Source organism: Myotis myotis, unplaced genomic scaffold (genome assembly GCF_014108235.1).
Source record: "Myotis myotis isolate mMyoMyo1 unplaced genomic scaffold, mMyoMyo1.p scaffold_m19_p_26, whole genome shotgun sequence".
Taxonomy (NCBI): Eukaryota; Metazoa; Chordata; class Mammalia; order Chiroptera; family Vespertilionidae; genus Myotis; species Myotis myotis.
This window is the reverse complement of record NW_023416331.1, coordinates 2,664,782-2,691,369: the sequence shown is the minus strand read 5'-3', so window position 1 is coordinate 2,691,369 and position 26,588 is coordinate 2,664,782. Positions and strand designations below refer to the sequence as shown.

General features: G+C 51.8%; 3 protein-coding genes across 5 annotated transcripts; 1 reads left to right on the top strand and 2 right to left on the bottom strand.

Moving 5' to 3' along the window:
* Positions 1-1,326: 1,326 nt before the first annotated feature.
* Positions 1,327-4,860, bottom strand: PSMB8 (proteasome 20S subunit beta 8). Of its 2 annotated transcripts, none has more exons than XM_036356605.1 (6): positions 4,673-4,860; positions 3,253-3,400; positions 2,986-3,097; positions 2,480-2,609; positions 1,898-2,102; positions 1,327-1,633 (listed from the first exon to the last, which is right to left on the bottom strand). In XM_036356605.1, exons 2-6 carry the CDS (start codon positions 3,341-3,343, stop codon positions 1,545-1,547), a joined length of 627 nt encoding a protein of 208 aa, XP_036212498.1. In that variant the 5' UTR covers positions 3,344-3,400; positions 4,673-4,860; the 3' UTR covers positions 1,327-1,544. The 2 variants fall into 2 exon arrangements, with proteins under 2 accessions (XP_036212498.1, XP_036212497.1); XM_036356604.1 differs by lacking the exon at positions 4,673-4,860 and adding an exon at positions 4,090-4,455.
* Positions 4,861-5,389: 529 nt separating this feature from the next.
* Positions 5,390-12,708, bottom strand: TAP1 (transporter 1, ATP binding cassette subfamily B member). 2 transcript variants are annotated; one of them, XM_036356415.1, is made up of 11 exons: positions 12,000-12,708; positions 11,507-11,621; positions 11,244-11,374; positions 10,131-10,336; positions 9,506-9,703; positions 8,587-8,715; positions 8,250-8,438; positions 7,524-7,697; positions 7,123-7,285; positions 6,683-6,819; positions 5,390-5,988 (listed from the first exon to the last, which is right to left on the bottom strand). In XM_036356415.1, exons 1-11 carry the CDS (start codon positions 12,619-12,621, stop codon positions 5,776-5,778), a joined length of 2,277 nt encoding a protein of 758 aa, XP_036212308.1. In that variant the 5' UTR covers positions 12,622-12,708; the 3' UTR covers positions 5,390-5,775. The 2 variants fall into 2 exon arrangements, with proteins under 2 accessions (XP_036212308.1, XP_036212309.1); XM_036356416.1 differs by lacking the exon at positions 5,390-5,988 and adding an exon at positions 6,029-6,572 and having other exon boundaries at positions 12,000-12,706.
* A 150-nt stretch (positions 12,709-12,858) lies between these two features.
* On the top strand, positions 12,859-17,660 carry PSMB9 (proteasome 20S subunit beta 9). Its single transcript, XM_036356417.1, has 6 exons — positions 12,859-13,255; positions 14,983-15,050; positions 15,723-15,854; positions 16,398-16,527; positions 16,785-16,926; positions 17,483-17,660. Exons 1-6 carry the CDS (start codon positions 13,196-13,198, stop codon positions 17,608-17,610), a joined length of 660 nt encoding a protein of 219 aa, XP_036212310.1. The 5' UTR covers positions 12,859-13,195; the 3' UTR covers positions 17,611-17,660.
* The last annotated feature ends 8,928 nt before the right edge of the window (positions 17,661-26,588 follow it).

Sequence of the window (26,588 nt, the reverse complement as noted above, 5' to 3'; positions counted from 1 at the left end):
CCTGGCACTGCGCCGCACGGCCACCGGGGGGCGCGCGACACCGCAAACGCCGCGCCAGGGCCCCCTCCTGGCCGCACCTGCTGGCTGGGGAGTCTCTCGCCCTTAGCGACTGTTACTCTAACAGAAAACAGTTGCAGTTTTTAAAAATTGTCACTAAGTAAAAACAAAAAAACTGTTTCAAGGACTGGGATGCTTTGTACTTGGAGAGCCACCGGATTGTCTTGCCTCCAGGTCTTGCTACCTCAAGCTCTGAGCCGGTTTTGAGAAGTGCCCACTTCCCTCACCCAAGCTCCAGTTTTAGGGTCTTGGGGTAAAGACAGCCAAGTCCAGGGGCTCCCAAACAGAAGGCAACAGCCACTCAGCTCCCGCACATGAAAAATGGACTTGGTTTCTTGGTTTCGTTTGGCACTGAGAACCCAGTGGCCGGGGCCCTGCAGGTCCAGCCTGACTCAGAGCCTATGCATGGGGCATGGGCATCGGCTCATTCCAGAAATGACTCCTCGGGTTGAAACTACCTCCCAAACACAAGCTGTCCTAGAGGTGACGGCTGGGATTCCTAATGACCCTTTTGAAACCTTGTTGGTCTGGCTTCCAGCCAGTCACTTCAAATTGGAAACACTGGGGGGGGGGGGGGAGACGTAAAGTGGGGGGTGGCTACAATTTCCCCACCCTGTCCACTCGGGATTTTAAGGATCTTTCCTTAATGAAAAAGCTTCGTGCTCAACTTCGCCCTATTTTCAAGCTGTTCCTTTAACAACTCTCCTTTGGGAGGTGGCCGGCCACGTTCCTCCCTGCGGCTCCAGCTCCAGCGTGACCCGGGGAAATGGCAGTGTGTCTGTCTCGTTTGTCTAACCTCCTGACTTTTCCTCATAGCCCCCACTTGAGGGCGTCCTCCTTATCTCTTCCCCTTCAATCCTGGTCCTGCCATTTTGCGATGGAGCATGACACGTCATGACACTGAGCCCCTAATGTCCATCTCTACATTCAAGCCCAACATCTCCCAAGTGCTGCTTCAGGTCGGTGGTGCCGCGTTCCCAATCACCACACACCTTCGAGGTGGGAGCTTTGTCATCCAACGCTGTCAGTTCAGAAACAGTTGTTCTAGCGCCCTACCCTGAATTAAACTGCAAATACGTGTCCACAGATAACAATGATCAGGTCCTGGGTCCTGGAGAGGTGCAGGTGGCAGTAAACCCAGGGGAAATATTTGGTGAGGCCCCATTTCCTTAGTGGGGGTTTGAGTCTGTCTTCTAAGAAAAAGCTTTTCTTTCCCTCCTGTCCCTGCCCCCACCCTCACAACCCAAGCCCACTCAGCCACGGCACAGAGGCGTTACAACCGTTTCCTTTATTGTACTTAATGAGGCACCCAGATGGCTGGGGGGGGTGGAGGGGTTGGTCCTTGAAACAGAGAACACACAAAGGACAGTCTGGCCCACCCCGCCGCCAGCTCCCTCTCCTGGGCTCAGGTTAGGCCCTCCTTCTCCTGGAGGGTAAGCTGCCTCAGGCCCCAGGCTTTCCGAGAGGAGGCCTGCCAGCCGCTTCGGTCACTGCTTGGCCTCCCGGTACTGGTGCATCAGGTCGCTGACGTCTGTACTTTCCACTTTCACCCAGCCGTCTTCCTTCATGTGGTACACTGTGGGCGAACGAGAAAGAACATGGATCCGCCTCCGCTCCGGCAAGTCCCGTTAATGGTTACATTGAAGGCCGTGACAACAGCACACACCACCACCCTTGCCACTGTATTCCAGTGCCCCTCTTCTGAAAACCCCTGGTTCAGTGCCCTGGCTCTGAAAACCGCCTCCCCCTCACCCCCTCACCCAGTGTCCATCCCCCGTCCCGGCCCAGGGCTGGGAGCACTGGTCGTCCCGGCCCAGGGCTGGGAGCACTGGTCGCTTACTGTTGACAACGCCTCCAGAATAGCTGTCTCGGTGGGTGGCGTGAACAATAGCCCTGCGGCCCAGGTCATAGGCCTCTTCCAGGCTGAGATCGGGCCGGTAGCCACTGTCCATGACCCCGTAGGCATAGGAGTTCCCACTGCCCGTGGAGAACATGCTTCCCGAGAGCCGAGTCCCATTCTCATCCACATAGTAGAGCCCAGGACCCTAATGGATGCGAGAAAGTTCCGGGTTGGAAATGGAGAGGGAGCTGTTGGTCACACGCAGTTCCAAATGTGACCCATAGAAAGTGGACAAAAGAATAAGAATTTCCCACAGGGGTGTTTGAGCCAGGGCAGCACTTAAGTAACAAGCATAGAACTTGGGGCGGGGGGTGGAGGGGGGACTTGACATCAGCTCTTCTATCAAAAGGCTTATGAACCAATGGTCCCATCTGGACCCAGAGATGGCCGTGGATACGCAGCGACAGGCCTGTAACCGAGGACTCTAGGTGCCACGTATCTTGTAGGAGAGGCAGTGGGAGGTACAACGGAGGACCGATCTCTCGTCACCAGTGGGGGGACAGGGAGGACGAGCGCACCCACCTTCTTGTCCCAGCCGCAGATCATGCTGCCCATGGAGAGGCCCATGCCCCGGTACTGGCACATCATGTTGGAGAGCAGTTTGGAGGCTGCTGACACTGAGATGCGCTCCCCATTCCGCAGGTAGTACAGTCTGGTGAGGACAGGGCGTGGGGGGAAAGAGCTTAGAGGGCAGGAGGCCAGCTCTCCAGCAGCCCACCTGCTGGGCAGGCAGTGATTGAAGAGGTAAGCGTTTGAAGGGAAAGGTTTTGTGGGACCTACGGATCAGGGAGAGATTTGAAATTTAAAGTATCTAAGTCATATTTTACAAATACTAGTGATGATACTATCCCACCAGGATTGATGGTGTCAGTGCTAAAAAAAATTGACAAATTATCTGGGTAATTGACAGGAACACAAAGTGAGGCTTGTGAAATGCACGGGCACTAGGATGCCATGTCAGCAGGGGGAGGGTGCGGAGCAGTGATCTGCAGGCCCAGGGTCCAGAATGGAGGCAGAGAGGCGCCTACCTGCACTCCTTGGCCAGCAGCCGCTCCCAGTACTGACAGTCGGCCGCACAGCCGGACATGGTGCCAAGCAGATAAGGGTTGATCTCAATCACCTTGTTCACCCTTAAGGTGGCTGGAAGAAGACGGGGTTTTGAGAGACAAGGGATGACCCCACAGCTCTCCCTGTGTGTCCTAAGTCAATACCAGCCACCACTGGGTGCAGAGGCTGGGCCCTGCTGGGAAGGGGGCGCAGGGCCCGGGAGCTGGCCTCCGGGACGGGCCACTCACCGATGTAATTCCCAGCCGAGGCCCGAGAATCCACGGCCACGATCACTCCGTGCTGGAACTTGAAGGCCAGGGTGGTGGTGCCGTGGGCCATCTCGATCTGAACACTGCTCTCTCCGTCCCCGCGCAGGGCCTGGAGGAACTCCGTGGGCTGGCCAGGGTGAAAGAGCGGGAAAGGGCAGTGAAAACTCCTGCAGGCGGCTCCCTCCGGGGAGGGCTGGAGGGCATCCTAGCGAGGAGCTACAGAGATTCCCCAACCACAGTAAACTGAATCGTCAACAGCCGTCTCTACAAGGAAATGGCGGGGGAAGGGGAGGAGGAGGCGCCTTTTCCATCTTTCTGCACAACAGAAAAGCAAGAAAATAAATGTGGCCACAGCTAAAGCTCTTAATGATGACCTTAACGATTTTTCATTATTGGGTCACTTAACCCTCACAAAACACGTTTATTGCTGGTGTCCCCATTTTACAGGGAGGCCCCAAATCTAGTCTACGTGACTTTGATCCAAGACACACCCAGTGGGCGGCTAACTGCCCGGTGCGCACAGACCCCCGGAGGGCCGGTGCCGTCGGGCGCGTGAGACAGGCTTCGTGCGCTGTGTGATGGGAGCCCGCAGGAGCGCGCCCCGGCCTTCCGAGGGGCCCCTCCCCACCTTCAGCGCTCCCTCCCATCCGCACTCCTAACCCTCAGGCCGTCGCCGGGGTGCCACGTGGCCTCTTCCCTGCCTCGGGCCAAACCCGGCTCCCCGCGGCTCCAGGGTGGCCCCCTTGCGCCGGCTCCGGGAGGACCCCCGCTTCCTCCGCGCCCCGCTCCGCCTCCCGGCTCTCCCCCCGCCCGAACCTGCATTCCCCGAGGGAGGGCGAGCTCCGGAGATCTCGTGGAGAAACTGTAGTGTCCCGGGTCCGAGCCGGACCGGCCTCCCGAGAGGGGGAAAGCCCAGTCGTCGGGCCGCGCTCGGGGGGCTCCGCACACCTCCAGCAGCGCCATGACGGCCAGCACCCGGAGATCTGCCGCTCGCGCACGAGGAAGTGAAAGCGAAAGCCCGCAGCCCGAAGGGGAGGGAACCAGCATGCCTTCCACATCCCCCTGCCCTTTCCGAGAAGGAGACAGGAGCGCGGGGGCCAGGTGTGTGCGGGGGCCAGGCTCCTCCGCTCCCCTGCAGGGACGGTGGGAGCAGAGGGGTAGGCGGCCGGAAGAAAGGAAGGACGAGATGGAGCGGCTTCGAAAGCCCCTTGGCGATGGGATGAGGGGGAGACCCCGCGGGCGCGGGCACCCTCCCGGACATTTCCGGAGCGGGTGGGAGTCGCCTCCTGTAAGGCGCGGCCTCCAGGAGGAACCCGGAGTCCGCAAGAGGCCGGAGCGGGGTCACGTCGGCGGGGAGGGAAGTTCATATGCGCATCGTTTTATAAAAGTGCGGAGGTACCGGAGTAGCGGGGGCTCTGAGTCTTGAGGACGGGTCTGGGGGCCACAGAATATACTCGCAGCGCGTGGGGGAGGGGCACCCAGGAGAGGGCGCAGCCTCTGAACCTGCCCACGTGGTCCTTCCTGGGGCCTCTCCCGGTTCAACGGTCCCCCAGCCTGCAGGCACCCACAAGCGCTGCCCTTCAGCCCGCACCTCCTCGCGTGATTGCTGCTTGACCGGGCAATGCTGAGTTAAACTCCCCTAAACCCCGCCTCTCTTTGCAACCTGTGTTGGCCTAATCTGCCCAGCCACTGTTGACGTCACGTGCATCTCCCTCTCTGATTGGCAGAGATTCACCAGCCACCCCCGGCCAAGTGCCACTTGGGCGCCGGCGGAGCCCTACAGGACCGGGGCTGGGCGGCGAGGTGAAGTGTGAAGCCTTGGCGCTTCCTGCGGCCGCTCGCCCTCCGTCTTCCACCTCAGAGAGGCCCCGGCTCCCAGAGCGGCGGCTAGTGCCTCGGAGCGCACATCCCACTCTGGTCCATCCTTGGGGGCGGGTATGGGGGGGGGGGCGGGGCGGTGGGGAGGTCGCGGGGCAACCAGAGGGAGAACACATAGGAGAGAGAACGCTCGCTGTGGCTGTGAAACACGGGGATGCTGTAGGAGAGAAGTCACCGGCTCCCGAAAAGCGCGCTGCAGAAGTCGGAGAGCCATTTGATGCGAGGAAACGAGAGGAAACGCAGTACAAAACACCGATTTTATTATAAATATCAAGCAATCCACAGGGTATTTATGGGTCACGTATATATGCCTTTGCTCGTGTTGGAAAGTAGCTGATCTTTCCTTTATGTAGATTCTAAATATTTATCCTCATTTTCAGTGTGAGCCACACAGACCCCGACTGTAAACCCAGTTACAGCACAGTTATAAACCAGGTTTTCTTCCAGGAAATCTGCATTTCTCAAGAGCTTGGAGAGAGGCTATCACGCATGGCAGAATTTCAAGTATCACCTAGAGGTTATATTTTAGGGAGTCGCTCCTGTCTACTCTGCAGCTCTGTAAGATCCTTGCTCCCAAATTCTCCCCCATGGCCAGCAGGAAAGGGGGAGGCCATGAGAAGTCTTTCATTCCGGATCACCCGACCCGCCAGGAGCCTGCACCATGGCCCAGTAGCGTCCCCTTTTCTCCATGAGCTGCTGGTGGGTTCCCGCCTCGCAGATGGTGCCTCCTTCCAGAAAGAGGATGTGGTCAGCCTGCTCCACGGAGCTGAGACGCTGGGTGATGAGAAGCACAGAGCGGGAGCATCGCTGGGGGCTCTCATACAGGAGCTGCTCCACCTGGGGAACCACAGGGACTCTGTCAGGGCTCAGGGAGGCCTGGTGTTCCCAGAGCCCACAGACCTCACCAGCACCGCGGCCACCTGCGTGCTTCTCTCTAAAACATTTGATCAGTTCAGGACCATTTCTGTGCAGGAGCCACAGTGGAATAAAAGCCAGAGTCCTATGGTGAAGCCAGTAAGAAAAGAGCTAAGGGTATTCAATAGTCTCTCTCCCTCTGGACTGGGGATCTTTATATTCTGTTTTAAAGAAGTACAACTTCGTGGTAAATACATGAGAATTCAAGTCAGATTGACTTGAATTTGGGTCCAGTCTCTGCTGCTGAACAGATGAATGACACTGAGCAGGCTATTCGACCTCTGAGCCTCCATTCCATCACCTGCAGAGAGGCTCACAACGGCCTGCTCACTGGCATTCACAGTGAATAAAGGAGTAAGACAGTGCATGCAAAGCGTCTAGCAACAGGCCCGGCAATAGTATAAACTCAATTAACATTGATATTGATATTAGGGTAGTCTTCTCCTTATGTCTGGCTTCAGAGGATGTAACTGGTTCTGGGCATCTTAGGGAGAAGCTGGTAGGAGCTGAGAATTGCAAGGATTGGTTTGGATAATTATGATGTTAGTATAAGTAACATAGGAGGAGTGAAGGAAGGGAGATCGGTGGGATACAGGCATTAAGATGGCAGTCTCACCCGTAATTGGCTGTTTGCATCCAGGGCGCTGGTAGCATCGTCCAGGATGAGTACACGTGGTTTCCGGATCAGTGCTCGAGCCAAGGCCACTGCCTGCCGCTGACCCCCTGATAGCTGGCCCCCAGCCTCGCCTACCTCTGCAGAGACAGGAGCCAAGGTGACAGCTGGATAACCACATGTGGACCCATGTGCACACACATGCACACACACACCAAGGACTACAGCCGCCCAGAACAAAATACGACAGAGTCATGGAGCAGGGAATGATGGGCACAGCTGGGCAGGGACGGTTCCAGGAAGGTGAAGGAGCGCTGAGGATGCGAGGATGAAGGAGCCATAGGAGCCAGACCTTAAAACCTCAAACTGCTGTCAGTGGGAAGAACTGATAAATAAAGGCAAGGCTATTGGGGCTTCTGGGGTGACACTCGTGGATACAACACCTGTGTCGTAGCCCTGAGGGAGTTCAGAGATGAAGCTGTGGGCTCCGGACGCCACTGCCGCAGCTGTGACCTCCTCCAGGGTTGGCTTCTGGGTCAGGCCATAGGCAATATTTTCTCGGAAACTTCTTCCAAATAACTGTGGCTCTTGTCCCACTGCGGCCACCTGGGACAAAATACGGGGAAGAGTCATGGAACAAGGAATGGTCCTATAGATATTAAAGACTCAAATTCTGCACTGATATCATACTGCAGAATTACACGCCCTCTCTCCTGACCACGCCCCCATCTTCACACAGGGTCTCCCATCATCCCCTGACCCTTCTTTCCCAGAGCTCAGTGACTCTCAGTGAGAATATTCTTACCTGGTGCTCCCCACCTCCCCCGACCACCTTCTTGCTCACCTGTCTGTGCAGGTAGCAGTGTTCATACTGGGGGAGGGGCTTCCGGTCCAGCAGCAGCGTCCCGGCCGTGGGCTGGTACAGGTTCTGCAGCAGGGCCACCACAGTGCTCTTCCCAGAGCCATTGGGCCCCACCAGCGCCGTCACCTCACCAGGACACAGGGTGAACGTCAGCCCCTGGAGGCCAGAGAATCAATCACACAATAAGAGGCCGCCGGGGCCCTAACATTGAGACTGTCGCCCTAACGTTACTGTCACGTCTTATTTCAGGGAAGAAATTAGGAAAACAGGGAAATATAGTCACCCTCCCCTCCCACTGCACAGACTTCTGTCCCTAGGGATATAACTCCCAGAGGAGGAGAGCTGGAAGATGAGGCAAAGACAGGACAAAGACTCAGCACCACTATGCCACACACTTAATATCACACGCCAGGAGAAAACAAAAAAGAAAATCACATTCAAAATCACAAAGGGAAAAAGAGGAAAGGTGGGAGGCTGGGGGCAAGATCTTCCTTCAGCAGTTCCTTCGGACGTGAGCGCTTCCTCCCTGAGAGCCCCTGGCCCACTCTCTTTGGAAACCCAAACTGGTTCCTCAGTTCCGGGCAGATGATGTGCATCTTGCCTTTTGGGGGTCAGGAAGGATCTGCCTATGCCTGGGGTTAAGCAGGCTGAATGAGGAAGAAAGTTAGGGTGGAAGAGTGGGAGCACGTGGTGGGCTGGGAGATGCACCTGCAGCACTGGGGCATCTGGACGGTTGGGGTAGGCGAAGGAGACATCTTGGAACTGAACAAGGCCCTCCAAGTCTGAAGGAGTCAACACACCACTGGCTGGGCAGCAAGGGATCCGATCCAGGTACTCAAATATTTTCTCTGAGGAGCCCACAGCCTTCTGCACCCTGGGGTAGGTGGAGAGCAGTACCTGGAAGGGAGGAATGGATAGTGAGTCGGGGAGGGGCGCCTAATCTGCTTGCCAGGTCATGTGATGTGAGAAAGGTAAAGAATGGAAGGAAAATGACAGGGATGGTGACAGGATGGGGCAAGGGGGAGTGAAACTGGCAGGAACTCACCTGAACAGCTGTGGTGAACTGGATCTGGTAGAGAACAAACATGACAAGGTTCCCACTGCTCACAGCCCCACTTGTCACCAGCTTCCCGCCGGTGTATAGGATTCCCACCTTCAGCAGCATCCCCGAGATCTGTGGAGAGACCACAGAGAAAAGGAATCGTGGTAGAAATCTACCAGGGTGCAAAGAACCAGAATCCTTAGCATTGAGGAGATAGAAAGTCCCTTCCCCTGTAACAGCAGGAGGCTCAATAAGTAGAAAGAATGAACCACGGAGTCTTACTCAGTGACACATGCGGAGGTCGTCACATCCCATCACCATTATCACCTTGTTGGGGAGCATTTGCTCTTCACAAAAGGCTTTCATGAATGTAAAGTAATCTAACATTCATATCAAGAGCCCTACAAACAAGGCTGTATCACTCCCATTTTTCAAAATGAGGAAACCATGTCAGAGAAGGAGCGTTACTAGGCCATGGTCACAGAGCTAGTAAATGGCATCACCAAGCCAGGAACTTGTGATTGCTGGTCTAGTTCTCTTTCAAGTACATCATAGATGCCCTGCCCCCTATACTTGGTTTCTGCACTCTCATGACTCTCACTAGCACACCCACACAGTCCCAGCATGAGGCGGGCTCACTACACATGCCCTGAGAAGTGAAGGAAGGTCCTGGGACCGGAAGACATGGCATCTTCCTAAAAGGATTGGATTGGGTAGGTTTGTGTACCGCAGTGAAAGGAAGCCATCTAGCCTAAAAAGAGGGAGCACTGAGTAGGGTGACTGAGCCTCAGATTGAGAGGATGAGAACACTGAACCAAGCATTGTCCAGTGGAGGAGGAGTATGGAACAGGGTCAAGGGGAAGAGGATGGAGCCAAGGCACCTCAGGGACAAGGGAATGGGCATTCATCTCCAGGTGCTCACACTGGAAGTCCAGAGGTCGACTGCATAGGCCACGGCCTCCTTCTGGTTGAGTATATTCATTTCCTGCTGTTTTTGCCTGAACTTCTGGGCTTCACCCTCCTCATTGGCAAAGCTCCGGACTGTAGGCATGGCTGACAAAACCTCAATGGCCACCTGGCTGGACTTTGCCAGAGACTCCTGCACCTTTGCTGCCAGCACCTGTGGAGACATAGACAAGAGATGTCACACAGGGTTGGCAAACCATAGGGATACTTGTGCCTAAGTAACCTGGTTGGAGATTAAAGGTGAGAAGAGGCAGAGGGACAGGGGAGAAGAGAAAGGGACACAGCTCTACCCTCTGGAAAGAGATCCAGAGAAGAAAATGACTTGGGAGGGTGGCAGGGGATCATAGTCTTGAGATTGGTGATCATAACCTTAAGGACAGATTGTGGGCAGGAGTTAGAAGAGAAGATACAGAGAAGGTGAAGATCAGCACTCCCACTGAGTCTGGGAACATGGACTACAGGGCAGGCAGTCCATGAAGATGGAGAACCATGGAGGTACCAGGAAGAAAGCCGAGAGGAACTGAGTCCACCAAGGTAGGAGATGAGCATCTGTGTAGCTTGAGGCAACTCCCTGGACATACCTGGCGCCATTTTCCCAGCTTCTTAGGCAGAAGGAAAAGCAGAGGCAGGGCGACCAGGGTGACCAGGGTGAGGGACGGTGACCCCCAGAGCATGAGCCCCAAGAGACACAGCCCCCGCACCAGGTACCACAGCAACAGGCTCAGCTGCTCGCTCACGGACTCACTCAGGGTGGCCGTGTCCTCTGTTACCCGGGATGTGATGGCACCTGCGGAGGTTGGGGAAGAGAAAGTGGAGTGAGGGTCTCAGAGGGATGGGAGGGACTAGCAGTGGCCTGGGTGCCAGAGGGAGGGGTGTCAACGTGGTGTTCTAAGGATGCTGGGGAAATGAGGGGAGGGACATAGGGAACTTCTGGGATCTCAATGCAGGGAGAAGGTGTTAGAGCAGCAAAGTCTGACCAAAAGCCTTCATTTTAACTACAATAAATTGACACCCACGTAAACTGGCGCTTCTCTGGCAGACTTCTGTTCCTTAACGTTCTTGTATAGCCCATGCCGCACACATGGGCAGGACAGCCTATGCTGGGCGTGTAACAGAGCTGGAGAAAAAGGCAGGGTCCTGCTGAAAGCGGTCCAGGAGACTGTGATGTCGATGGCTTCCAGCATGCGAACTGAGACCACATGGGCCTCTGGTTCACTCTTCCTTGCTCCGTATTGAGCCTCCTGTTGTTACTAGCAGGAAAGAGACTTCATTTCTCCTTCATGCTAAGGATTCTGGTTCCTGCACCCCGTTAGGTTTCTACCAAGCACTGGATTGGAAATCAGGAGATGGGTTCTGTCCCCACGTTCATCACTCTCTATATGTGACCATGCGTGTGTCAGCATGTAGGGCCTAGGCCTCACTTTCCTTCTCTGTAAAATGAGACACTTGGACTCTGTGATCTCACAATTTCCAGGTTTGCAATTCTCTCTAAAAACACAGGTGGGGATAAATTTATGTTAAAACCTGGGGTGGAAAACTAGGTTTTTCTGAAGGTGATGCAATATTTAGCTCTGGGGGTACACCAAGAGTACGAAATGCCCATGTCTGTGTGAGAGAGGACCAAGGTTATAAGTAAAGGGGGCGAGGGGGATACTCAGCAGGTGGATGTATAATGAAGGAGTTTCAGGAGAAACCTGTTTGGTTCTGTTGGAAAAACTCTGTTTCCTGGCGCAGGACAGCCCGGAGCACCTGGCCCTGCAGGCGGCTGTGCACGCGGCCCATGGTGCTGTTGTAGATGCCGTCGCCCATGAACTCCAGCATTGCACTAGAGAGAGGAGGGTGTGCTCAGGGGGCAGAGAGGAGGTCCCTGCAGAAGTGCACTTCAGAGGGCACCCCAAGTGCCAATCCCTCCTTTTCAGCCCTCCCCCCCCCCCAGCCTTCCACCGGGGCCGCAGACCTGGCTATGGTGAGGATGGACATGAGCGCGATGTTCCGAGTGAAGGCAGTGGCCGTTCCGTCTTGTAGGATCCAGTCGGTGAGGCGGCCGGTGAAGAAGGGAATGGCCATCTCACCTGGGGAAAAGCGAGAGGCGTCGGTCACAAGTATCTAGTCTAAGCCGGGCAGCCCGCTCCGCCCCGCCAACACCCTGCAGGGCCGCGCAGAACTGCCCTGGAACTCAGCCCTGCGGTCCCCACCGGCTCTTGGGAGTTGAATTGGGAGGCAGCGTAGAGGTGATGGAGTAAGATGCCGCGGGCGCGAGGAAGGGGGCAGTGCCTGGGGGGCACTCCTGTCCTGACTCCGGACTCCCACCCAGTCCGGGGTGGTCTCCTCAAGACCCGAGCTGGGTCGCCTTCCCCTGATCCCCATTCCCCTAACTCACTAACCGACCACCATGCCTCTGGACTCCTGCCCAGTCCCCTAGCGTCAGCCCCTCTTCCCCAACCCCTTACCGAGACAGGAGAGGATCAACAGGCCCAGAACGAGCGGCAGGCGGCGGACCTCTGCGCCCAGGCAGCCCAGGAGCCGACGGACCGCGTCTGCAGAACCCCCGGGACCTCCGCGCACCCCAAGGCTCCAGAGCTTCAGCCACAGGGCAGCTGCGAGCAGAGCCGCTACGTAGCTGAGGGCGAAGGCGTCGAGGCGACTCCCCCAGTACAGCAGCCTCGAGCTGTCCGCGTCGCGGGGGGCTCCCCACGAGACCAGCTCTCGGAACAAGGCAAGTCCCGGCAGAGCCAAGCCCAGCGCCGCCGCCAGCGGCTCCAAAGCAGCCAGGCCTCCCAGGGCGCCGCTGTCACGCTTGGTGCCAACTGTTGCCCAGAGGACCCCCCGGGCCCCGAGCCACAGCCCAGCCCAGCGGATCAGGCCCCCCACCCAGACCCGGAGCAGCGGCAGCGCCGCGGGCACCAGCCGGGACGACACCGCGGGCAGCGCCGGCCGCAGCAGCGCCCAGTCGGCGAGCAGCAGCAGCGCGGTCCCCAGCCACGCCAGGCGGAGGCTCCCGCGGGGAGCGGGGCCCCCTGAGCCGGCCGTCGGCGCGCGGGCGCAGGGCCCGGGCCTGGGACTCTCCGCCATCCCGGCTGGGCAGAGGCTCCGGTGCGGTCCCGGTCTGCGCCCGAGCGCGGGGACACCGGGCTGCGGAGGGTGGAAGGGCGGACCGGGCGGGCGGGGCGGGGCGAGGCTCCTGGAAAGTCCCGGAACCCGCCGAGCCTGACCGCTCTTGACTAGAAGGGAGCCATTTAGGGGAAAGAGAAAACGAAAGCGCGGCGGCTCCCTGGATCCGCCCACTTCCCACGAGCGCGCCCACACTGTTTGGGAGAGGACATGGGAATCAGATCTGAGGTTGTGGGGAGCAGCCGTCGTGCTCCACCTTCTCCATCACGCACACCGGCCGCTTCTCCTTCCCTTTCCCCCCCTGCGGGACCCATTTGTGGAGACTTCCCCGCCCCTGGCTCAGGGCGGGCTCTTCGGTCACCTGTCTCCGGGCAGATCTGCCCCAGGCAGGTTAGCGCCAGGGTGCGCAGCCTCGCCGAGTGGACACGGGCGCCCCCTGGCGGGCGTGGCGAAGGGGCGGGGCTGCCGGCTGCGCGCTGCGCGCGGTCCTGAGTCGGAATTCCGTGCCCCAGGCGGCGAGCAGCGCGGAGCAGCGATGCTGCGGGCCAGACCACCTGCCGGGGACCTACCCCGGGCCGGAGAAGTGCTCACTGGGGTAATGAGTCTGGGCGTGGGGTTAGCAGAAGGGGGGGCGGGAGGGGCGGGAGGGGCGCCTGGGGAGCTGGAAGCACCAAGGAGTGAAGCGGAGACCAACCTGGGTGCGAAGGCAGCGCGTAGTCCCCAGTGCCCCAGTCCCCGCAGGGAACACGCAGCGTTTCTATTCCGAGGGGGATCATAGGGGCCCGTGAAGGGACTGCGCCCGCGAGGCTGGTGGAGAAGGGGGTGCTTTGGCTCTTGGCTGGAAGCGTCAAGGGGAAGCTGCTCTAAAGCGCTTTCGCTTTCACTCTGGACTAGAGAGGGGGCTGGTTAAATCAAGGGAAGGGGTCGGAGAAGGTGCAGAGGGTTGGGGAATGCGCCCTGGGTGAAACGTGGCAGCGTTTGGGAGCGGGGAGTAAGCACTGATTGAGAAGGGCCGGCGCATCACTCAGACATGGATGGACTGGCACCTGGCTAATCACGGCCCCAGCGCTGATAGCGAGGTCCCCGGGGCCCGGGGGGCCCTTCCCCAGCCTTCCCCGGGAGGGCTCCCGCTTGGCCCGGGGCTGCGCAGCTCCCCTCGGCGCCCACTCCCACGCACGTGCTGGGGGACTTTGCCCCGGGGGCGGGGGGGGGGGAGGTGGCAGCCCAAGACTGGCTGGCTTCTGATCCCAGACCGCTCCACCACTCGCGGCTTGCGGGCACGCTGCTTCGGAGGAGGAGTGGCTGCCACCCCAGAAGGTGTGGCTGCCCCTGGGCCCTGGCCCTCTTCATGGAGGAATGGGCCAGGGCAGGTCCCCGGGGCCAGCGCGGTGAGAAAGAGCAGGGAAACCACTTCTAGGTTAGAAACCCCCAACTCGCTGCTGGACCAGGCGCAGAAAGCAGGAAGCAGAAGCCAAACAGGGGGCGGCCGTTAGGCCTGGGTTTTAGTCCCGGGTCTGCCACTCATTGTGTGACCTTGGGCAAGTCACTCGCCTGTTCCATGACTCAGTTTCTCACTTGAACCAGGGATCTTTAAGGCCTTTTCAAACTCAGCAGTAGAGAACGGGTAGCTTTACTCTCCTTCACGCTTCCTTCATTTCTTTTCTTGAGCTGGAAGTCAGCTCACGCTCCAATCAGATCCTCTCTCTGTGCAGATCTCCCCCCTGACTCCTGAGATGCCGCTCTCTGTACCTCCTGCTCAGAAATCCCTGAATGAAGTCTTTTCTCACCCACCTCGTGTTCCTTGCTGCTTTCCTCCTTCCTTGAAACGTGGCCCTGCTGACCATCCTCCCCCGCCCCCCTCAGGTTTCCACGAGTGAGAGCTCGCTTCTGATGAAGGAAGTGTTGAGTGGAGGATTCTGGGCCCAAAAAGACATGAGCTTGTTTCCCAAGATCATGGCAGCTTGCTCTGTCGGGCCTCTCGCACCTGCGCACAAGCACATGGGATGGAGACTGCAATTCACTTGAGCCAAACTTCTGCCTTAGTAGGAGCTTCGCCCCCACCTCTCTCTTCACAGTGAAAAGAACCCCACACGGAAGGTTGGGGCTTACGCTGTGGTACCTGCACCGCCTGTGCTGTCCCACGGCCCTGCTGTGGTGTTCCCTTGCAGCCAGGAGAGACAATGGAAGGATGGAGTGGGCTCCGGCCTGAATTCCTGGGTGACCCTGAGCCAGTCCCCTCCCTCTCTGGGGATGTTTCCTCCCCTCTGACAAGAGGGGATCAAGGCTCCTCCTGCTCTGACATTCCCTCCTCTCTCTCTGCAGACAACCATCATGGCGGTAGAGTTTGATGGGGGCGTGGTGGTGGGTTCTGACTCCCGGGTGTCCGCAGGGTAAGTACCCGTGAAGGTATAAGCTTTGGAAGGAAGCGAATGTCCCCAAATACACATGTTTCTTACCCATTCGTGAAAAGCCTGGTGAACTGAGCTTTGGAGAAATGGAGTTAGCCTCTCAGAAAGGTGCTATGATAAGATATTGGGTGGTACTTGGGTCTCTGAATTCATGGGGCCTGAATGCTCCAGCCTGTCCCTGGAAGGAGCAGGGTCTGAGAAGGGGACAGGGATAGAGATGAGAGAAAAGATGGGTCTGAAAAACAGGTATCTTGGTTCTCACCTATCACGTGTTGGACTAATTTTGTCTTTCTCCCTCCTGGCCAGTTCCCTCAGATGCAAAATGAACCTATGGGGTTAGATCCACATTATGTTATGTTCCATAGAACACATAACTTCCTCAAGATGGTTAATAGCAAACAAAAAATTGATAAAAGTAACATCATTCTTAGCTTACTCTTTTTATTTTATTATAAAATCTAAGCCTGAAATAAGTGTGATTTTGATTACTTGCAGTGTTTCATTTAGTTGAGATTATTCTTGCTTCCTGCTTTAATCCAAGCATTAAATTTCATGAGCTGTTCTCTCATCAAATGAATCTGAGAAACACTGGATGATTAACCTCAAAAGTTCCTGCCACTCTGCCGCTGCTGACTGCTGCCTCCTTCCCCGCAGGCAGGCTGTGGTGAACCGGGTGTTTGACAAGCTGTCGCCCTTACACCAGCGCATCTACTGCGCTCTCTCCGGCTCGGCTGCCGACGCCCAGGCCGTGGCCGACATGGCTGCCTACCAGCTGGAGCTCCATGGGTATGACGCTTTGGGCTTTGGTCCTCACACTTCAGCCCCCGAGCCCCCGGGAGGGCCCTGCTCCAGGGGCACTGCCGTGGGAAACAAAAGCTTCTGGTTTGAACCTCGGCTTTTATTAGCTTTCACCCGGCCTGGGTCTCTCCACGCTGGTTTCCACGCCTGTAGGGTTATTTTGAGAATCAAATTATACCTGTGAAGGCAGTTTGAGGACTGTAAGTCCCTATCCTGATGTAAATACTGAGGAAGAAAATGATGAGGTGGCCCATGGATCCGTCACCCTATGGGAACCAAGGTCATTGGCAGAAGTGAGGCTTATCTGCTTTCACCCACAAGGGCAGGTTGTGTCACTGGGGAGTGGCAGGTGAGAGCAAAGGAGGGGCGATGGAGGTGTGAGACTCGGGCTCCTGCTGCCGGGAGGGGAGCTGGAGTTTGCCCTCTGGCAGCTCTGGGTTTCAGGAGGCACTTGGCAGGGATGGTGGTGATGGCGCACGAGGGTGGAACTTCAGGAGATTGTATGGACCCCCTTCCTAATGTTTCCTTCAGGATGGAACTGGAAGAACCTCCCCTCGTTCTGGCTGCTGCAAACGTGGTGAGAAATATTAGCTACAAATACCGGGAGGAACTGTCTGCTCACCTCATGGTAGCCGGCTGGGACCAACGTGAAGGGGGCCAGGTGAGTCGCTCCCAATGCACTCCTCCCTTGGGGTCCCCCAGTCCCCTGGAGAGGAAGCTGGTGGTCTGTCCTTCTAGCAGTGATTTCCCAAGACACCGCCTCTGAAAGCACAGGGCAGTCTCCTCCAACGGGGGTCGGAGATGCCAGGCCTTCACTGCAGAGCCTGGAGGCCACCTGCTTGTCCGGTGGCAAGAAGAGAATTGATGCTTCTTTGGTCTGACTTGAGGGCGCGCCCCACCCCCACCCCGCCCCCACAGGTGTACGGAACCCTGGGAGGAATGCTGACTCGACAGCCCTTTGCCATCGGTGGCTCTGGCAGCACCTACATCTACGGTTATGTGGACGCAGCGTATAAGCGTGGCATGTCCCCTGAGGAGTGCAGGCGCTTCACCACGGAGGGTAATTGGCCACGGGCAAGGCGCCGGGAGGGCTTCTTACCTGGGAAGGGTGTAGAGTAGGCAACAGGAAGCGGAGGATGTGGGTGACCATTTAATTTAATATCCAAACTGGGACACTTTGAGAGTGAAAGGGGGCAGGACAAATGCTGAACTAGGTGGGTCTTCAGGACAAAAGGCCTGAGCCAGGACTGTTCTGAGAAGAGCACGCTAAGAAACGTGGCGCGTGAGAACCGGTGGTGAGCTGGAGCTGGCTCGGGCTAGCCCACGAGAACCCACTGGTAAACAGCCAAGGATTTGGGAGCTGCTGCTAAGCTGTTTACAACTTGACATGAATCGTGGTAGGAGTGTTAAGACCATGGACATTAGGAGGTGTTCCATGTAAAGGGCATGTTGGTTTTTTTACTTTTAAGTTGGTTGTTAGCACACCACTAATCTGCCTCTCTAGGAGATGGGCCTGGAGTTGGAAGGTGGCCGTAGGCTTATGGGTGGAAGGGAAGGAAATGATTTTTGAAGGTAAGCCTTTCTCTTTCCCTCTCTCCCACTCGAACCCTCTGCAGCTATCACTCTGGCCATGAACAGGGACGGCTCTAGTGGGGGTGTCATCTACCTGGTCACCATCACAGCTGCCGGCGTGGACCATCGTGTGATCTTGGGCAATGAGCTGCCGAAATTCTATGACGAGTGAATCTTCCTCACACATCCCTCCTTATTTTGTAATAAACTTTCTGACATCAGGCCCAGCATGGTCCATGGGAAGGGGGTGCTGAGAGAGGTGAAGCTTAGGGGAGGGGCTCCTCCCCTCTTCCCCCCCTGAGTCAGCGTCCCCTTTTCATTCTTTAGCCCCAAGGTCTAACACCTGTTTCCCCGGAGGAGGAGGGAGGGGTGTACTAGAAAGAGCCCCACACATGACAGGTCTTCATGCCTGGGTGATTTTTAAATGTTAGATACAAAATCCATCCTGACGCCCCAGGGACGAGGGTGGAAGTTGAGGTACACAGGAAAATACAGGGACAAGACTTGCCTTTTTCTTCTTCATTTTATTAATTAAATAAAATAAAGAAGGAAACAATTCCTCCAAAGTGAGGGCATAACTTCAGAAAGTGAGGAAGACAGAAATGTCACTAATACTTCAAAATCTTTAGACCAGCAATTTTCAACAGGTGTGAGGTGGCACAACCGTGTGCCACAAGAACCTTTAAAACATGCAATACCTGACAATTTAATCAGAGGCACTGACCTCGTTTCCTTAGACTGTCAAATAAAAAAATGACAGCAGCCAACACAATAATAGCCGTCCAGGGTGAATGAATCAAAGTATACTCACTTTTTTTTGGTCAGAATGGAAAAAATGTAATATATCTCTTGGTGTGCCTTGGGATTTTAGTAGTTAGTTTGTGCCATGAGGTAAAAAATGTTGAAAATCGCTGGCTAAGACTGATAGGCAGATAAGACAGTGGCACACATGAGGGTTTGCTAAGAGCACCAGCAAACTCACCTGTAAAAGACTTCTTTCGTAATGCATTCATTTACTCTAAAGGTCAATACATGATGAATGCTTAAGTTAAAAAAAAAAAAAAAAAAAAAAAAAAAAAAACAGCATTTCAAAGGGGGCATTTGTGAATTTCAAAAAATAACAACAATAAAGGTGCTATATGTATTAAATGAGGCATTCGCTAAATGCTTATAAACTTTATCTCTTAGAACCCAAACAAAAAAAAACCTGTATAGTGTCAACAATGGCCATTGGTGCCAATTCAAGGCCAACAGGAAGTCCCAATTTGGAGTGAGGTGAAGAAGGAAACTTTCAGCGCCAGCAGCTCAATGGTACAGCCGCTGTGGAACAACTCAATTGTGACACAGCACCGCTGTGAGGCTGCCCTGGGGCCAGGCCCCTCTTCAGTGAGGTGGCGCAGCTCATCCAAGCTCAGCTGACCCAGCTCTGCTCCACTCTGCTCCACTACGCACCAGAATTCTCTGGGGAAACTCAGTCTTCAGTCTTCAGTGGAAAGGGGAGCTGGCTTACATCGACAGAAGTCGTGGCGCCTGGTCCCTGATTGGTCTGTTCCCATGCAAATGAGGACTCCAAATCCTCAAAATTTGATTCGTCCAAAAGACACTGTCCTGATTGGTCATAGTAGAGCCACTCTGATTGGTCATAGCTGCACAGCTCCAATTGGATGGGGAAAGCCTCAGTCCTATTTGTTGAAATAGGATCCCAGAAACTCCTTTATAAGAGAAGCTCAGATGGCAGAAACACAGTGTAGGCAGGCAGTTCAGTGCCGGCTTCTCCCTGAAGTGCAAGTGCAGTTTGTGTGAGAGGCCCTGTGTAGACATGGCTGCTAGGCATTACTTTTTGGGGTGTGTGTGTGTGTTAGAACCCACAATTTAGTTTTATTCAGAACAAAGAAAAAGGATACTTTTACTCACGCTGGAAGAAACTCAGCCATCGGTTTGGAATCTGTACCCAAACCACACATGCAATGAGGACAATATTCTGCTAATGCACTGGATTTGCTGCTGCATTTGTCTACTGTTTGCCTGATATTAACAACTATAAACAGAACAGGGCAACTAGTACTTGGAACAGTCCTTACAGTGTTAGTGCCAGGCACACGTTTCACTTCCCTTCGCACCACTGGTGCGCTGCGCACCTGGGCTTCCTCTTCTTCAGTGAAGGCGTTTTCGATATTGAAGGGCTTGCAAATCTCTTCAGTGTTTTCCCCCTGATCACATTGGCAACAGTCTTGCATGGAACATCAAGCAAACCTTTGATGCCCACATAGTTTGCAGCCAGAATAAGTTCAAATGGTGTTCCTTGGTCAACTTTGAGGAATTCTTGGTCCCAAACAGGGATATCATCTGTTCGCTTTTCTTTGTTCTCATCGCCCTCAGGAGTCTAGTTAGCCACCAGGAGCCCTACTTAGCAGGCGTCTTCTTTCTCAGCTTCACAATAGGTACTGGTACCACTTTTGTTCAAGGACAGATGGAGGTTTGGAAAGAGTAGTCACTTGACCAAAATCACAGCAAGTTCAAACGCTGAAATCTGGGATGAAGTTTTACCATATGCCCTTCCTCTGCCGCTACATCAAGCTTTCCATTCCCTCTGGCTTCATGTAGCATCTCCTCCTTAATGCCGCGATAACTAGCCACATTCGTTAGTTGCCACTCAGAACCTGCTACCAGAAGCCTGAGTAACTGTGTTCAATAAGCCGCGTTCTGGTCCCCGAGTGGCCTTTGCCATGCGCTTCCTGAGTGACAGGACCCGTTAGTCCCCGCTGGGAGCCCTCTTTCCTCTTCTGCCAAATGAAGGTGCTGAGTGACTGCCACTGTGGTTCACAGCTTGACATTCAATGCCAAGTGAGCAGTGAAGCGCTCTATTCACAGAAGCCCTCGTAGGCCCCTCTGGAAGCTTCTGTCTGCTTTGCTTTCTGGACCTCAGCATACAAATTCAAAGTACCCTACAAGCAGCCCTACGCCCTTGGGGGAGGATCTACGTCCACTAGAGCTGGAGTCCTTCCCAGCCAAGACATTACTTCGAAGTTTAAAATAATAGCTGAAGGCCTGCCTCGCCTGCTGATCACCACTAGGAACTGGGGAGGAGACAGAAAGCTAGCACTACAGGACTGAACGAGAGGGGACTCATCGCTTGGAGGCAGCCTCCCGGGTGCTGTCAGTTGGCTTTCCTTTCCTCTCGCAGCTTTGCCCTGAAGCTAGGCCTCGGTGAGAGCTGCAGAGCAGACCAGGAGACACCCATGCTCTGGCCAGAGGAACCGAGGAAAGAGACCCTGTGGGCGGGGGAGAGTAGGGAACTGAGAACCGGAGAGGGGGACTCCCTCATTCTAGATATGAGCCTCCGGGCACCGGTGCGGGCTGAGCCTCACGGCCTGCGGCTCGCCCGAAACCTGAAACGGCACAGCAGAGATTTAACCTCTTAAAATGAGAAAGCTCTCCTGTTCTTTATTGGCCAGCAATTATGTCCTTGTGCCCCTTATTCCTAAAAGGGCTTAGAGCAGCTCCCAGGGACAGACACAATTTAAAACGAAGAAAGAAGAAGAAATTGAGCAAAGAGAAAATAAAGTTTAGAAATAAGTGAAGCGAAAGGGACCATGAATAGTGGGGTCAGCGTGGTACTGCACAAAAGGCAGACACCAGGGGGGGAGGGTCGACGGACTAAATGGGCTATAAAGAAGTTAATGTTATTAATAAAAGTAGAATTACCTAAAAAAAACTAAGTGAAGCCGAGGGGTAAGGCTAATATACAACATGAATATCTTAACACACTGCGGACCAGTGGTTTTATTGCTAGCTTTACCCGGTGGCCAGATAAGTTTCTATTGAACACGTACAAAAGACGTTTTGCATAAATGTTAAAGGCACGCTTTAAAATTAAATACCCATTGCATTTGAAGTTATTTATTACATGTTCTTACAAGCTAATATCTTTTTAAAGTATGATACTTTGTAAAACACTGTATAACATGAACGAGACTTCTCCTGATCCGTCAGCAATGTGTTAAGAAAAGCGGACTGCCTTACACTGGCTACAGGAGCAGACTGTGAGGACGGGGAACTTTGAAAGGCAGCTGTTAACCGGTGGCAGCCGGACACTGGCCATGGCGGAAGCGTTTATGCCCCAGAAGCCAGCGCTGCTCCCAGGCAGGGCTCTCCCCAGAGAGCCGGTCTACCGGGCGCATTTATCAGGAGGAACCAACTGCTGAGCTACAGGGTAGTGAAAGCAAAGAAGGAAATGAAATTAGGTACAAGATCCGCTAAGAAATGAAAAGCCATAAAAAATAAAAAAAATTCAAGTCACAGAACATTTACTGAAATAGAACATGCACTATGCCATAGAGAAAACACCAGGAAATTCCAAAGTATTAGTTAAGCACAGTTAAAACAGTACTCAGAAAGAATTATATAGCTTCAAATACATTTATTAGAACAAAAAAGTTAAAAATATATAACCTAAAAATTCTCCTAATAAACCTGGATAAAGAGCAATTGAACAAACCTAAAGAAATAAGAAGGAAATTATAAACATAAGAGTAGAAAGCAATTTACTAGAAAACAAAGCTATGTAGTAAAGATTCACAAAACCCAAAGCTGCTTCTTAAAAAACATTTGAGATATTCAGACTTAGAACCACACTGATCCTGAATAAAGGGGTGAAACGAGTGAATAAACAAAGTACAGAATGAAAAGGACGGGATGGCTATAGCTGTAACAGATATGAAACGTAAAAGCTTTATGAACAAGTATATGCTAATAAAGTTGAAAACTTCTATGAGATAAATTCCTAGAAAAATTTAAGCTACAGAAATTAGCAAGAAGAAATACAAAATTTGACTATGCCAATAAATATTGAAGAAATAGAAAATGTTGCCAAAAGCCTCTCATAAAAATATATTTTTTAAAATGACCCCCTGGCCAGTGTGACTCAGTTGGTTGGAGCATCATCCCGTACACTGAAAGGTTCCATTCCCAGACACGACACTACCTAGGTTTCGGCTCAATCCCCAGGCCGATAGGGGGGCATGTGCGGGAGCCAACTGATCAATGTTTCTCTCTCATGTCCATCTCTCTCTCTCCCTCTCTCTCTTCCCCTCCCTCTTCCTCTCCTTTGCCTCCCTCCCCTTCCCTCCCTCTCTAAAAATAAAAATCAATGAAAATTTCCTAAGGTAAAGCTTTTTAAAAATGCCTAGATGGTTTCATAGGTGAGAAACATCAAACATTCGAGTAATACGCAACTCCTATTTTATGTTGTTGTTGTTTTCTATCGGAAGATAGAAAAAAGACTAAAAGCTGCTCAGCTGATGTTGTCAGGCTAGTACAATCTTGATTCCAAGTTGCGGTATGGAAAAGTCAAGGACAGAAAATAGGCCATTTCACTTTGAACATAGGTGGGCAGAATAAATAATTATTTATGAACTGAATTCAACAGTATTAATAATAATAATAATATATCAAGATCAAGTGAAAAGTCCTTAGAATGCAAGGATACTTCAGTGTAATAAAATATATTACTTTGATTCACCATATTCATAGACTAAAGAAGAAAAATCATCTGCTTTTCTCAATTAATTAATGAAGACATTTTATAAAGTTAAATATCCATTTATGATTTGTGGAAAAGAGTTAAGGAACCAGGAATCAAATAAAAGTTTCTTCTCTTGGTGAAGGTCAAAAGACCTATGACAAGCAGTATACATGATGGAAACATCTTAGGTGCCCAAAACAAGAATGCTCACTGTAACCACTAGTTAAACATAGCACAGAGTTCAACCTAATGCATAAGGAAAGAAAGAGAAATAAGGAGACTGAATAAAACTATTGTTACTTGAAGATTATATGATCATCTACTTCAAAATAAAAAAAACAACAGAAGCAGTAAACCATCAAAATAACAAAAAAAATTAACCAAGGTTTTTAGCCATAAGAACAACTTACAAAAATCAATAGCATGTCTCTACACCAGAATAACCAATAAGAAATACAATAAAAATTAGAAATAATTTACAATAGCTGGAAAACTACTAAAGTATTTGCTGACTCAGTTAAGAATTCATAGAAAATGCCCTATGGTTGGAGCACTGGGGACTGAAGAGTCCTAGGTTTGATTACAGACAAGGGCATGTACCTTAGTTGTAGGCTTGATCCCCAGCCCTGGCCCAGGGCACATGCAATCGATATTTCTCTCTCACATCGATATTTCTCTCTCTCTGTCTCTCCCCCTCCCTTCCACTCTGTCTAAAAATCAGTGGGGAAAAATGTCCTAGGGTGAGGATTAACAACAGCAACAACAAAGAATTATAGAAAAAAATTAAAACTCTAAAAATGTTACTGAATATAATTTGAAATAATAGAAAGTCATTTTGCATTCTTGGATGACATAATAATCATAAAGATATCAATTTCTCCAAAAATTAATCTTTCAATTGAGTGTAATCCCAATTGAAACCCCATTTGACCTTTAAAAGGAAATCTATAACTATACCTCAAAGGATATATGATAGTACTAAAGTCATCAAACAGCTAAGCAAACCTTTAAGTAAAAGCAATATAGAGGGAGACTTGTCTTAAACATTAAGACATTCTATGGAACTATGATTATTTTAAAAGCATACTATAAACCGAATAGTTCTTTAAAAAGAATAATACATTGACAACGGAAAGGAAATCCAAAATGAGGCTGGAAATAGAGAGTTGACAAATCTATATCTATATATCTATCTATATATATATTAATAAAAGAGAAACATGCAAATTGGTTTGTCACTCCACTACACCCACCAGCCAATCAGAGTGAGTATGCAAATTAACCCAACAAAGAACAGGGTTAATTTGCATATACAGGCACAGAGTGAAGACTGAAGACTGAAGACTGAAGAGGCTTGGCTTCTCCGCTGTGGCCAGAGCGAAGAAGCCTCCAGGCTTGGCTTCTCTGCTGCATCAGGAGCAAAGGCCTGGGTCCCGGGTGCCAGAGGAAAACCAGTGCCGGCAGCCATAGGAAGGAAGGCCTATTGCACGAATTTCTTCATGCAATGGGGAATATATATATATATATATATATATATATATATATATATATATAATTGGTACCATAAGTTTATGGGGAAATTCTGGATTGTTTAATAGATATTATCTGTAATAATAAAAGGGTAATATGCTAATTAGAACAGACGTCTTCCGGATGTCCTTCTTGATGAAGACGGGGCCGGAGGGAAGCCAGCCTGAGTCCCAGGTGCCGGAGGGGAGCCAGTGTCGGCAGTCAGGGGAAGGAAGGCCTACTCTTGCACAAATTTTCGTGCATTGGGCCTCTAGTTGTAAAATAATGGCTCACTGTGTAAAGAAATGCAAAGCTGGATTCTGACCTAATGCCACGTACAATAGCAGGTGAGTTGAAGCCCCAAAAGAGAAATGGGAAACTTGACCTGTAATAGAATAAAACATAAAAATTACCTTTGGGACCAGGGACAGGGAAGGACTTCTTTATATAAATCCCCCAAAACCATAATAGGAAACCTTATTTCAGTGCATCAAAATTAAAGACTTTTTTTAGAACGTAGACTATGGACAACTCTTATAGACAAGTAACAGAATGGGAGACGATGTTTGCATTGTCTAAAACCAACCAGGATAATATCCAGAATACACAGTGAACTGCAAATCAGTAACAAAGGCAGCAATCCCTAGAGAAAAATGCACAAAGGACAAGCATGGACTTTGCAAAAGAGGAAGCAAAAAAGGCAATGAGCACTTGAAGAGATCATCAAATTCAACAATAATCACAGGAAGACCAATTCACACATTGCTTTGTTCCTATTAGGCTGGAAGCATCAGGGAGTTAGATGATGCCAAATGGTGAGAAAGAGGGGTAAGGAGCCCCCACTCTGCTAGTGAAACCCAACGGGGCCACCTTCTGGGGAGAGTTCTGTGATACTAATCCATGCAGCACCATGGCCCACCAGTCCCACCGTGGGATACCCCTTCTACCTCCCTCAGGCTCCAAGGAGACTTGCACAAGCAAAGCCTCTGTAAGTACTGGGGTGGCAGGGAGAGGGGCAAACTTTGTGTAGACTGGAGGGAGGGTGGGAAACTGAGTGCTCACCCCAGGACTGCAAAAAGGTTAATAAAAGAAGTACATTAAATACACACCCAGTAACATGGGTGGGTCTTTAAAACACAGGGTAGAGGGAAAGTACAAGTAACAGAATGAATAATTTGATACAAAGCCACTCACTTTAAACAAAAAATAAATACACACAGAACAACACATATTTTGTAAGAATCCATATAGCAAAAGGATAAATACAAAACACATTAGACGGTTGCATTTAGTGAGGGAACTGGGGGTGGGAAATTGGGATAAAAATGAATAAATAATAACAAGCACAGGAGATTTTGTATGGGCCAATGATGACCATGTGCCATGAACTAAAGAATATAATTAATTCTATCACTTGCACCTAAAATGTTTAGAAAGTCAATGAGGCAAAGGAAATCATAGCTCCAAGAGCAATTGCTTCTATTTTTTATGACAAATAATAGGTAATTCCATATTTTTCCCATCCAATAAGTAAACAGGATATAAAGTATTCAACTGAAGATCAGGGTTTAAAGGGCAGGATTTAAGAATACTTGGATTTTCCCTACATTTGCAGCCCTCTCTCCAATGCATATGTATAATTTTTATTCTAAATCTTTTAGAATCTAGTTAACATGTTCCATTTAATAAAACAAACTAGAATATGTGAATTATCTTTGGTCCTCCTTACTGGCATACATTGTAAGAATAAAAATGTTTTAACTCCAATGGGCCTATTCAGAAGCACTGGAAATTTTTTCAACAATATTCAACTTTACCCAACAATGTTTATGACAGAGTTCTATGTGTAATGTAATGACATGTAACACAGAGCGCATGCTCTCAGAGACCCAGAGATGAAGTGTGGAGATTCAATTTACTTCTAACCTGTGTTGGCATGGAAGAGACTGGGTTTCTCTGGGAAGTAACCTTTTGTAGGAAGTGCATTAGTCAAGATTCTCAGAGAAACAGGAGCAATAGAATCTATATAATAAAGAGCCAAAATCATAAAGGCTGATCAGACCGGAAGTCAGTGCTGGGTTGCCTGGTGACCCAGCACTGACTGGGGCTGCTGGGGG